This window comes from Epargyreus clarus, unplaced genomic scaffold (genome assembly GCF_041222505.1).
Source record: "Epargyreus clarus isolate Ecla_fem2 unplaced genomic scaffold, WU_Ecla_fem_2.2 ptg000015l, whole genome shotgun sequence".
NCBI lineage: Eukaryota > Metazoa > Arthropoda > Insecta > Lepidoptera > Hesperiidae > Epargyreus > Epargyreus clarus.
The window spans coordinates 15,704,122-15,717,943 of record NW_027332223.1 but is presented as its reverse complement, the minus strand read 5'-3'; the positions used below and the strand labels follow the sequence as shown (position 1 = coordinate 15,717,943).

Here is a 13,822-nt window from a genome sequence, read left to right as displayed (position 1 = left end):
ATTAAGTCAGAAAGGTCTTTTCAGTCAGAAATATTTTTTTGTATATAATCTTGCAAAAAGAGTTCGATGTCCAGTGAGAGTTAATATGGATCTAAGCCAATTAGCACCGGAGTAGCGTTGTAGAGTAAAGAGGGTATGTTCCTCTTACTAATAAAGAGACGGGCAGTACTGCGTGACAAAAGAACAAGCCAACATATTCCACAAGAAACACAATATAGAGTTTCACTCGGCATCGATAATTTTACAAAACTTTAAAGTTAGGTATTAAATAATTCAATAAACTTATTGTTAAATTATTATTTCTATTCAAGGTACAACTTATAAGTATAAAACTTATTACCTACAATTTACGGAACAAAGGGGCGCGTGTTAAATAATCTTTGAAAAGTACTTAGATTGCAGATTTTATATTTTATGGTGGCTATAAATGGTATAACTTTACAACAATAACTTACAGTTATAGTAAACTTCAGTAAACCATTGTTATTAGATTAGGGATTGACAGGCGGCGGCGCGCGGCAAAGTTATAGCACATAATTATTATGTTTATTAGTTGTATTGTCTATTATTATCTTTGTTATATTATTTTAAACACAAAAAGAATTAACAAGTAAAGCGTTTAAAGATTTTGTTTCTGTAATGGTAGTTCATTTTTATTTGCATTGTTTTCAGGTAGGCCGTTTGTTCGAGTTATTTTTAAATTTTTGGATTAAGTACAGATTGGCGTAATAAATTTTTATTTTATTGTATTCTACCTATTTAAATGGGGAGGTCCTTTTGCCTTTTGTAAAATATAAAAAAAGATATTTAAGTTAGTTATTTTATTTGAAAGTTATTTTATTTTTATTTTTGTCGTTTATCTATTAATTGTACATAAAATTGTACAATTAATACATAGATTACATAAAATGATAATGTTATCGTTTTATATTACACATTGTTGCTTAGGGAGCGATAGGGTGTAAATCTTAGACATTACAATAGCGCTCAGTAGATGGCGTTACTGGTATCATTGTGTTAAGATTACAGAAATTGTTTAGCGAAATATTTTACTTCGAGCTTGTTGTACGGACTTATTAATCTATACTAATATTATAAAGAAACGTTGTTTGATTGTTTGATTGTAAAGAATAGTCTTAAAAATTACTGGACCGATTTTAAAAAATCTTTCACAATTCGAAAGCTACATTATCCACGAGTAACATAGGGTATATTTTATATGAAATATATTTGATAAATAGATTTTGAGGCGGTACAAAGTTTGTCGGGTCAGCTAGAACAATATCATACAATTGTTATAAGTTTGCTGTACTTATCTATAATTAAGATCACGTGTTTAACATATTTTAAGGTTTAGTATTAATTCATAGTCAAACATGTAATTTTGTCGATAAGTCAAAATAAATAAGTTAACAAATATACGGAATTCAAAAAAATACACTTGGTACATATTCCATTGGCTTAACAGCTGTTTTTTTTGTGGTAGAAGGAAGTCAACTCCGTATTTTTTGACTTTATAAGTATTACCACTATGCACTCTCCCTTTTTCCCGGCAGTTGTTCCGATGTTGACTAAAAGTGGAGTGCGGGTTTTAAAGACTAAAACACTCATTCCCTTAAAATATCTAATTAGATACTTAGGTGTCAATTTTATTCTAATTAGAATTATATTTCTTGTATCATATTATAAAAGACTATTGCGTATGATATAAGATATATCGAATGTAAATAGAAAGCTGTAAAACCCGTATGTATGTGTGTCGTGTGGAAGATATAAAAATAATTACCTATACCTATATAAGTAAGACGTTGTCTTATCATACAGGTACTAAATACATAACACACGAATTCATTACTGACATAACACACGAATTCATTACTGACGTATTACTTAATGGTTAGACAAGATTTAAGATAAATCAGCTAGTTAGCAATTTTGGTGAAATATTTAACAATATTCACATAGGAGAATAGTGAAAAAAAAATTAGTGTCGTTTATATACAAAAACAGGTGCCTAATTTGATTTCGAACATTCAATCGCTCAAATGTTTTAAATCTATAAAACACACCTATACACATTTAAAAAATATAACTACGAAGGAATACAGGCTCATCATCAACCCATTGCCCAAGAGTGGGACCCGTGCCCAAGAGTGGGACAGTCCCACTCTTGGGCACGGGTCTCCTCTCAGAATGACAAGGATTAGGTCATAGTCCACCGCGCTGGCCAAATGCGTATTGGTAGACTTCACATACCTTTGAGATTATTTTTTTTATAAATCTCTCAGGTATGCAGGTTTTCTCACGATGTTTTGCTTCGTCGTTTAAGCTAGTGATAATTAATTTCTAATATCTAATACGTACATAACTTTGAAAATTCAGAGGTGCTTGGGATTTGAACCTCGGATCTCTCGATCGAGAGGCCAAGTTTCTTAACCACTAGGCTATCCCTGCTTCTTTTCTTAACCCCTAGGCTGTCACTGCTTCTAAGGAATACCTACTTACAACAAATTCAATTTTAAGTTATCCGTCGTCCCATCAAATACCTATTACCGTAAAAAACTTGTACAATCGTAATGTACCTTTAATAACATAAACTAAAGACACAATAGCCTCACTAACAACGGCAATAAAATATTAACGACAAATATATCGCTAAAGGCATAATTATTTTATTGCAAACCCGTGTTCAGTTACTAAGAAAACGATGCTTACGGAAACAATAGTACAAAACCCTATACAACCTTTATTTTACAAAATCGAACTCTATATCAACCTCTTAAGGGGTCTTTTGCGTTGTAGTTTGAAGAGCATAAGTCCTTTTTTGTTGTAGTGAAGTCAGGAACGGCGTTTTTGTCTAATATTTTTATGGTGGTCATTCCGTTAGAGGTCCTTTTGTTTTATACCCGCAAAGTACTGGCGTATGGCGCGTGTAATGACACGGACATTGTTATTAACTGTTAGCGAGTTTAAATTAACACTTTTTCTTAAATAACTTGGCAATTCTGAAACGCACAGCGTTATCAATGTAGAGACTTTCGAAGTACTGAATCAACCCTTTACTTGGTTAGTATTAGGCTGGACTTTCTCTTTGAATGAAAAGAATAAACATCACGCACTCAAAATAAGAATTCTAGTCACTCTCTTGGAATATGATCTCAGTAGAGGAAGAGGTCTCATTTCAGACAAATCAATTGTCATTGTTATAGTCTTGGGGAGGCATGCATTTTAAAACATTGAACAAAAAGCTCTCTCTTTTACGAAAGTGATAATAATATCGGAAATATGAATGAGTACATGTGAGAAAATATACTTAAATAAGTATTTTTTTTTAATTTCAACAAGGTATTAAATTTTTATTGTAATATATTAACATAATCGTGTAATACGTCATTCCATTTTGAGTATTATTTCAGTGTCAATAGTATATTTCGTTATTTTGTAACTGTGCAATATTTTATTTATTCCTTGTGCGGCTCTACCACAGTGCAACCGCGGGAAAATTATGGCTATAGACCCAACCCTGTGTTTGCGTAAAATTAATTAAAATAGGTTTAGACATTTCAGATTTTCGAGATTCCATCTTATATTGTACCTACCTATGCTAAAGAAAACGTTTTTATCCTTTAAAAAAATCACTCTACCACAAAATAAAAAGGGGATTGTTAGTCATAAAATTCGCCCCCTGTTTAGACTGGGACATACGTATTATGCTTGTATCGACCCTCGTATACCAAGGTTGTGGCAAGTTTGTGTTTTTGTAATCTATCACCAATTAGTAGAGTTGAGGTCGTAAAATATTTTCGCTAGGATAATTATTTCGCGGAGTTAAGATCATAAAATAGCCAAGTATCAACCCACTTACTTTAAAACATATATCACAAAAATAAAAGTAGTAACCTATAACGACGGTAACATTGTATTTTTTAAAAAGTAGTAATCATTATTTTAATTAATTACTTACTTTTATTTACAATGTAGAAATAGTAGAAGTTAATTATAAATAGATTCTATCAATGTTTTTTAAATATTTTTACCTACAAACCTCTACAGATTATAAAGTCTAATAATAGTCGTATGTATCAACGCAAATGCCTTTACAGTAGATTTGATTAGAAGTGACTTACAAAAAAAAAATTCTTTTATTTTTTTCCTTTTAATAAATAAATTTGTAATTAAAAATATGTATGAATAGCTAGTAGGTACACCTTGGTTAAGTATAAAATTCTAAAAGAAACCAAATGGCTACATACATCTGGTCGTAAATAATACTGCCATTCAAAAAATATGTCAAGTGGTTCCAATTGATAAGCCCACCTGCGTACTGAATGTACAGACAGCGATAAACGTTAGACAAGTAGAGAGCAGTCGGGGCTGCTTTGTGTATCGTAATAAAAAGCTCATTCTTGGCCAACTATACAAATATTAAAATAAGAAAATTATACGCAAACGTTTCTCATTCATAACAGAGGAAACTATGAAATAGAAGTAAAAAGTAAAGCAACGTTCTATTACACCAGTTATATCATGCATAAAGTCGCGTAGAGCCCGCGACATGCCTCTAAACAGCTGTACGACTGTTCCGCACAGCGGCACGGGGTATTGTCGCGAGCGAGACGAGCGTACAAAAACTATGGGACGCGAAAGAGAAGGGAAGAGGTTCGGTAAGGTGGGGCGCAGGCTTTACACGCGCGGCCACCATTGGTACGAGCCACGCCGCCCCATGCCGCGCCTCCCGCTCGCCGAGACCCACGCGAGCACCACACGGACCCGTCAGTCTACCGCCTGACTTCGACGCGATACAATCGCCTCTTCGTCTGTGCTTATTCACCATTGTGCCATACCATAGAGCTCATGCTCTAACTGAACTTTGGTTTATTCGCATTCTTAAGTTCAATCGACATGTCGACTTTGAGTCATCATCCGTACGCGTTCTCCATGCACCCCGGGATGCTGCCGGAGTACCCGAGCGCGCCGCAGCCGCTGCCCGCATCTTCTCCGCAGTCCGAAGGCCATATCAAGCGACCGATGAACGCCTTCATGGTCTGGTCGAGACTCCAGCGCAGGCAAATTGCGAAGGACAACCCGAAGATGCATAACTCGGAAATTTCTAAACGCCTCGGCGCTGAGTGGAAGTTGTTATCCGAAATGCAAAAGAGACCGTTCATCGACGAAGCAAAAAGGCTGAGAGCTCTACACATGAAGGAGCACCCGGATTACAAGTACAGGCCGCGCAGGAAGCCCAAGCCACCAACGCCAGGTGGTGCCCCCGGTGCCGGTGCGTTCCCGAGTTTCCCACTACCTTATTTCGCTGGACCTGCACCTGGAGTAGGACATCTTGACGCTCTGTCTTACTCTGCTGTGCCACCATACTTCCCGCATCAGTTGGATCATCTGCAGTTTACAAAACTTATGGCCCCGGCCGAGAAGATGCCGACGGCGTCGTCTGCGGCCGCCGTAGTGTCATCGTTCTATTCGTCGCTGTACACAACACCGACGGCGCCGCCGAAGCCGTTTTCGTCTGCGCTCTTCCCACAATACGGAGCGGCCCCATCCTCACCGGTTTCTCCGGCGACACCGACGCAACACAGCCCCCATGACGACCAGCTGAGACGACCAGTGTCCGTTATATATTGAAGACCAACTTGCCTTCCTTGAAATATTAACTTCGAGGTTTGGCAAAAGTGAGTCTTAGTGCTATGAACAGTGACAACAGAAGAACATATGAACATTATTTATTGTTTTTAGAGTTACGCTTAGTCGAAAATTGTAAATCGAGTGCGTCTCATATCAAGTGGCTTGTAAATACGTTGGAAAGTATTCGTAGGACCGTTAGTAGGTGACGGTGTAAGTTTATTAACTGTGATTTTTGTTTTGGACGCGTCTTCAAATATACCTATAAGTTAGTATCCGATTCGTCAGTTATGTGAAGTGAGATTGGTACCAAAAAGAGATTATTTCCCGTAGGTGTCTCTATGTTTAGCTGTGTAGTTAAGATATTAATTGTGAGTCCTGATTTTATTTCTCTTGTCGTAATATGTTCATTTTGTTAAGTTTGATGTTTGAATCCTTGAATTCCACGGTTCCCTCGCTTTACTTCGAACATGCTGTGTAATTTATTTATTAATTCCAAGTGTAGATGTTTAAGTATTTTGTAAATTAGTTGCCTATATTGTAAGCAATAGCATCCCGTTGTAAATATTAGTGAATAATTAAAAATCGATGTCATTACCAACGATGTATTATAGAATGAGCAAAAGAAGTTTGTTAACGCCATACAAATAAACACTAAATTGTTTTTATTTTAATATTTCGTTTTCTTTGGTAACCTTTTTAATATCGTCTTTTGTGAAATAGTTTGCATTTAGTTTCGTCAGTTACATTTAAATGCAATAAGAGGTGAAAAAAGCCATCGAGAGTTTTTAAACTGGAAGTTGTTAAAAAACTCTACTAATTTAAAACACTACTAATCTTAACTATTCGTTATTTACTGCCTTTTAATATTTTTTGTTAAACCAATAACTACTTATAATGAAGTACAGTTACGTTAAACGCATTAAATTTAAACATTCTTCATAATAATTCTACTAATAACTATAAACAACTATTTTACTTCAAAAGCTATAACAGTTTATGATTTACAATTACATTAAAATTTATATCTTTAATTACATTTTAAGACATTAAGTTAGGTACTCAATTCCGCGCTGTCTATCTTTAAACAACTTCAGATAATATTAGAGACCTGTCGATCTGTCGTCTAATATTTCCTTTCTAAATACTTGCCGCCTAAACGGAGAAGAGATTAACGACCGGTAGGTATTTAAATACCAAAGCACTTATCGAGTGTATTGAACCTAAGTCTCATTGATCAACATAATTTTATTAATACCTAACTACTAGTCTAGTACTAAGTCGAGAGCCGAACCTTTTGCCGGGATTTTTAAATGGCGACTTAGAATTTGAAAAAATATTTTGATATTTTTTTGTTTTTGGAATTTTGAATAAAAAATAACTATTAAATAGAGTGACGATTTCATAATACCTCCTACATGTTTTGATTTTTTATACCTTCTGGTATGATCAATAGTATCGCTTGTTGAAGACGAATTAATATCTTTGTCCGTATGTCTGCCGTATGGTGTAAAATTACTATGAAGTAGAGTGTCAATTTATCAACATAATGTCTTAAATACCAATGACAATTTATTTTATTACTCTGTTGAAACCTTTGTGTTTGATTTTTTGCTTAGAACTTAGAATTTTGAAAGAGAATTAATGGCGGCTTATAGTAATATAATTTTTGAGTTAAACCTATATACCCTATATAGTACATTTTCAACTTGACATCATAAATAGTTTTAATATTTTAAATTTTAAAAAAGTGTTGATAATTTTAATGGGCTTTGAGATGATCAATAGTTATGTTTAGGAAATAATGGCACTATTTGCGATAGGCAGGTATTTAATCTTTTTCACTTTTAAATCAAAACTACTATAAATTAAAGTAGTCATTTATCAATATAATGAGATAATTATTTACCATTTTTCTTTATATAACTTTTGCCAGCTTTTTCAAATATAGAAAAAATAATTTTGATGATGAATGTCGTGCACGTTATAGGTACTTTATTGATGTTATTTACTTTCGACTAATAAATAATTATTCGTGCTAAGAAAGTTTCTTACATTATCTTCACGTTACTTAACAGAAATAAAAAGAAGATGACAGATACGTAAATTGTACATCATCTATTTTCTATTGTATTTGGAAAATTACCTTACTGACTTAGGAATTTCATCAAAACAAATAAATTGATACAGAGTAATATTAATAAACTAAGAACATATACTTTTAAAATATAGGTAACGATGTTATGGAAGCCACGATATTAATATTTTTAATTGAAACTAAATTTGTTATGTTTGTTAATAGTAGATATTTTTAGTAAATAATACATTTAGTACCTACATTATTTTATACTTATAAATTAATGTACATAAATATTGGAATAACTTTGATTTAAAATAACTAACACAAAATTAATCTTTACTTTGATATTGGACGTGTTCCGTCGGCACTAAACACGTTGACACTATACGCGGTAATTCTAGTAAAAGTTTTAATTTCGTCATGGTTATATACCAATTTTATTAAAAAAATCCTAAATTTTAAAAATGCCTTATCTCTAAGTTTGCTTTTACATCAATTACTGAATACATACAGACACAATACTAGGTATATAGCAGGTGGCAACAATGGCCGACGGAAAAAATCTTAAGGTTTTTCAAAGAACTAACGTAGGTATACAGCAGATGAGTGAGGTGTAGAAGAATTATCCTCTTCTTGAATGGATGAATCTGTAGTATACACTATAATATTGGTCCAATCCTGAAAGTTTTATATAATACAAGTCACAGAGCACGGATTTATCCGCTAACATACTAGTATAGAGAATAACAATTTTTATGCTACAACGTTTAACGTTTTTGGTGAAAAGCTTATGTCACTTGTAGCCTATGCTATGCAGTAAATCTTTCAATATGTAATCCAAATAGGTGAAACTGTCTCTAAAAAGTGTAAAATATTTTAAGTATATTTAAGTCCGGTGTTTAGATATTTGTCCCTCTATTTAGGCTCAGTTGAAAAAAGGTCATGAATAGTACCTTATTACCATTTTTAACGTTAAATAAAATTATATTAATATAAAATAAAATATATTGAATATAATTTATTAAAACTTCGCAAAATGTGAAATTCTAAATCTTTGTAGGTGGACTGAGTGTGAAGTGTTTATTAATTGTCAAAATTATTACTAATCTACAGAAACAAAACAATATTTTAAGTGTTATTAAAATTGTACGGTATTTCTTGTAATTATTTCTTACATTTAAGTTTGTAAGGATATTTTTATAACTTGGTTCACCACTAGATGGCGTTGCTTGATGTGCAAGCGACTGACAAAGTTATGGAGTAAATATTCCTTGATATTATTTTTCATGTGAATGTTATTTAGTAGTGTTTAGTTTTTTAGCGTTAGTTATTTAGTAGTGTAGATGATATGTGATTATACTAATCATATTTAAAAAAAATTGATAGGGAATAGTATATATTTCGATTCATCGATAATATTTTGTAGGTAGGTAATTTGGATATTTTGAATCATAATTTTGCAACATGAAAATAAAGAACCTTACAAATTATGATAGAACGATACGCTTTTTTTCCGACAAGTGGGCATACGTCTCTTCCGCAGAGGAGCCCTCAAAATGCTGTTCCTACGTTACGCCGGCGCGGGTAAGTCTATTAATAAATAATTTGAATTTACCTATATAGCTACCGGCCATAATTATCTGACGAAAGGAACACAATCAAAATTAAAAACGACTTAAATAAAGAATAAAACACTCTAACATACATTTTTGGGACAAGTTTTTGCTACTAACTTACGTATAACTATCTAATATTTAGGTACTAGTAATATTTAGTTTATATAAATTGATAGTCAGAAAAACATAAATGTAACGTATCAAAAGAATTTTGAACTTGTTCACTCCACCATAAAACCTCCAGAATTATAAAAATATGTTGATACGCTAAATCGAAGATTTCATGCTAGTAATTAACAATGTATTGTTCAGAGTTTCTTGTTGTAGATTGGTTTTTTGTTTACCATGGTCTGTTGGATGTTAAAAAAAATTAACACACATTTTCAAATATTTTACATTGTATAAAATGTTATCCACACCTGTTACACGTAGTAAGTCTGTACTTACGTAAATCTAATTATTATTCTGTTAATAATATTACAATATTATGTTACTTTAATTATAATTCAAATGATATTATTCATATTCGTTAATATTTTTCTATTTATGATTAAAATATAATTAATAACCTAAATCAGTAAGCGATGGTAGAATCATAAGCACGAAGCATGAAGCAGATGGAATTCTTCGATAAACAGACGATATTCTATATTACCAACACGTTAAACGACCTGGGGGCCTACCACCAATTACCATTTTTAAAAACCATCATAGTTCAGGAAAGTTTTGTTTCCTCCTTAAAACAATAAAATATTCCGTCATACACAGGTGAACAAACTTAAACCCTTATTAATTTTTCGCTTATCCATTGTATAAAATGAACTAAAATTGTCATATTTTGCTTAAAAAGTTAAATTTCCTGCAATAAAAGTAAAAGTATGATTAAAATAATATTGTGTTAACGGCTGCTGTGTTCTGGTTTAAAGGGTGTGTAATAAGGGAGACATAATTTTCCAAGTCGTTCCAGCGTACTGCTCAGGGGTAGCGGCACATCTGTGGCCGACGTCAGGTAGGATCTAATCCTATCTGTGGTTGATTATAGATGTCCATGGGCAGCTGTAGCCACTTACCATCAGGTGGACTGCATGTTCGTCTGCTACTCCTATATTTAAAAAAATGCTCTTTCTTTAGTCCTCTTATAGTTCCTACTGCAAACAATTTTACTTATTTTTATACCCTTTATAGTTTCATATAAAGTTCAAAATACCTATTAACAGTACTGATTTCACTTGCAGAAATCACCCCCGCAATAGGACTTGTCGATTAGTTGCGAATGGAAAGTTGCTAGAAGCCTATTCTGTCACTCCCCTCTGTCATTGTCGTCAGAACATGGTTTTCAATTTAATAATTACGTCGCCATTATTCCGGTAGGGCGCGTTTTGAGATCCGATTGTTTTATTTCATTCTAGCCCTGGCGGCCGCGTGGGGCCGCTAAGATAGCGGGTCTATAAGCGTTATTAAGTTAAACATATATACAAACTTTTTTATATTTATTATTGTAATCATAGCAAGTACCCACGTTCTACGTTAGATTTAAATGTGGATTCCAGAAGCCGTTTAATTCAAAGATTCTTGGGTTGACGGCTGGTAGGTTCAGCTCATTGCCACTTCAACTTGCTAGCATAAAATGTGACGTTGGTTACCTATAGGTATCTACATCAATTATTTTTAAATGTGCTATTAAAAAATATATGAATTTTTCAGAAGTACTTCTGGAACCTTCACTCTAGAACTAATCTTTATTACCTACCTATTGTTTCGTACCTACCTATTGTTGTACCGTAGGACTACAATTGTATTTCGTTGCGCATTTTTATGCTGTTTTTATGTTATTGAGAGTTAAACAAAGTATACAATGATAGTTTTTTTAAATAATACCTATATGCATAATCCCCTATCCGCTACATATTATATTATTGGCCTGCTATAATCTTCTCCGCTCCGTTTCTTTGCTCCGTTTTGGAGATTAATCGCGTATTTCGTGGCTACATTTTTAAAGGATACGAATGACTTTTGAATTAATCATTAGTCCGCTAGATGATTGTTTAAGTTAAGGCCTCTAAGGGGTTTTGGTGAGTTCTTTGTAAATTTATGAAGTGGATTTATCTGTTTGAAAGTCAATTATAGAATTATTTCGTGAACCAACTGTTGGCTTAAATATATTTATTGAATAGGGACATTTCAATGCAAACTTCTTGAAGATTATAATTAAGTTTGATCAATAAGAAGGATTGCTGATTGGTTTAAGCTTCGTGTGCACTGTCCATCTGTTTACCTAACGCCTGGGTAATACTTTATGTTGAATTTACAATATTAGGTACTGTATGTTTACGAATGCTTTATTGTGTGTAAAGTGTTGTTCATGTTACGTGAAGTTGCTAGCGTGTATGTTCACATTATTGTTAATGGTTACATCCTTATAAATGTGTAGTTAACGTCTGTATCAGAGTACTGTCCGAGGACCCCTAAGATGTAACGCCTCCTAAATTAACACGATGTACATATATATACAGGGTTACTGATAATTCGATACATTCCTTTGGAGGGGTAAAAGTAGAGGTCATTTGCAATAGGTTTTGTCATTAAGTACCCTAGCCGATAGTGATATGTTTTTGAGATATTCAAGTTTTTGTGTTTTTATTTCTAAGTACCGATTTCAGGCAAAAAATAAAATGCTCCTAAGTGAATGTCCTATTTTGATCCTATTTTTGTGCATAATCTTATACCTAACATCGCAACACTTCCTTAAAATGACAATACGCTGTAGTAGTACCCTTAAACTTTACGTTATGGAGGTCAATTTGCTAGAGTTCAATAAAAAAAGCCTTTTTATTTCCATTTCAGAGTGAATTTGCATATAAAGGATGTATGGAATGTGTCGTACAAATTATTAAAATAATAGCCCTATTTCACTAGCTATCCAAAATGGCATAAAACTTTTATCTACATTGACAATCACAACAATAACACAGTTTAAAGTGTTAACCAAGGTAATGTGCTTTACCTGTGGCGAACAGTAAGATTCTAGTGCAATATGCGAATCCGAAAATTACTGATGTTCTGAGTAGTTGTTTCTAGCAAATAACTTTTTTTTTTAGAAATACCGTAATATTTCGTAGCACTTTGGATAGCTTGTGAAATAGGGCTATTATTTTAATCATTTGTACAATACATTCCATACATCTTTTTTATCCAAATTCACTCTGAAGTGGAAATAATAAGGGTGTTTTTATTGAACTCTAGCAAATTGACCTCCATAACGTAAAGTTTAAGGGTACTACTACAGCGTATTGACATTTTAAGGAAGTGTTGCGATGTTAGGTATAAGATTATGCACAAAAATAGGATCACAATAGGACATTCACTTAGGAGCATTTTATTTTTTGCCAGAAATCGGTACTTAGAAATAAAAACACAAAAACTTGAATATCTCAAAAACAAATCACTATCGGCTAGGGTACTTAATGACAAAACCTTTTGCAAATGAGCTCTACTTTTACCCCTCCAAGGGAATGTATCGAATTATCAGTAACCCTGTATATGTATATGTAATATGGACCTTGTTGTCTGAAATAAATGAATAAATAAATAAATATATCCTTAAAAGGTATCACATCTTTGACATAGCACTTAGCAAAGCTGTTATAACGCAAAAATAATCGTGACCAAAAAAGATTTATCTGGTGCCTCCGCACTATGAACTAGGAAGGACTCTATGTTCTCTACATATTTATTTTATTGAGTTATAAGAGTCTATGGTAAACAATGATTGTGCATAAGACACATTATACGTTACAAAACAGTTCACGGACATTTACCGATAGAACAAATTTAAATTCCATTCGAACGGGTAACGTATTCGAATTAACAGTGTTGCCACATTACCGTTCTCGTATTCCATCTCTACCCCCGTCCCAGTCCCGTATTGTCGGGAAAATATATTTTGTACTCGGCATAACAATGAGACGTGCCTGTTATTTATTTAGGTGTATTTTATTGTGGATTCGATTCCGTCCGAGGCAATCGAGGCATGCCATGCAGGTAACGGATTGGCAAATAATTGAAAACTACCCTCACAAACTACCCACACTATTATTAGGTACACGGTCGGGATTGAATGCGGTTTGCCCGGAACTCGATATGAAATAAATATTGCTCGACGTCCATTTCCTTATATAATAATGCAATGCTCGTTCCAGTCAGAGGTTAACATTTTCAGGACGTATTATGGCTTCACTGATATTTGAGAGTCCGTATGCGCTGGGCATGTGGTTTTACAACTTCAACGTGGAATCCTTATTTTGTTTACATGAAAGTCATATCAAAAATTGTAAAGACTATTACGAAAATAGTTTAAACTTTCTAGGTAATTTTGTAATTGAATTTAAATTTTCCTTTGTCTAGCATAAAATTTTGCATGTGCTTCAATGTGTACCTACCCTCGTAATTTTTAAATTTTACTAAGGATTCCTATTTTCAGCGCAATAACCAT

The 13,822-nt window shown here is 33.3% G+C and overlaps 1 protein-coding gene across 1 annotated transcript; it reads left to right on the top strand.

Annotated features, from left to right (window-relative positions):
• The first annotated feature begins 4,791 nt into the window (after positions 1–4,791).
• LOC140748041 (SOX domain-containing protein dichaete) lies at positions 4,792–6,308 on the top strand. The gene has a single exon (XM_073080724.1). It carries the CDS (start codon positions 4,903–4,905, stop codon positions 5,635–5,637), a length of 735 nt encoding a protein of 244 aa, XP_072936825.1. The 5' UTR covers positions 4,792–4,902; the 3' UTR covers positions 5,638–6,308.
• The last annotated feature ends 7,514 nt before the right edge of the window (positions 6,309–13,822 follow it).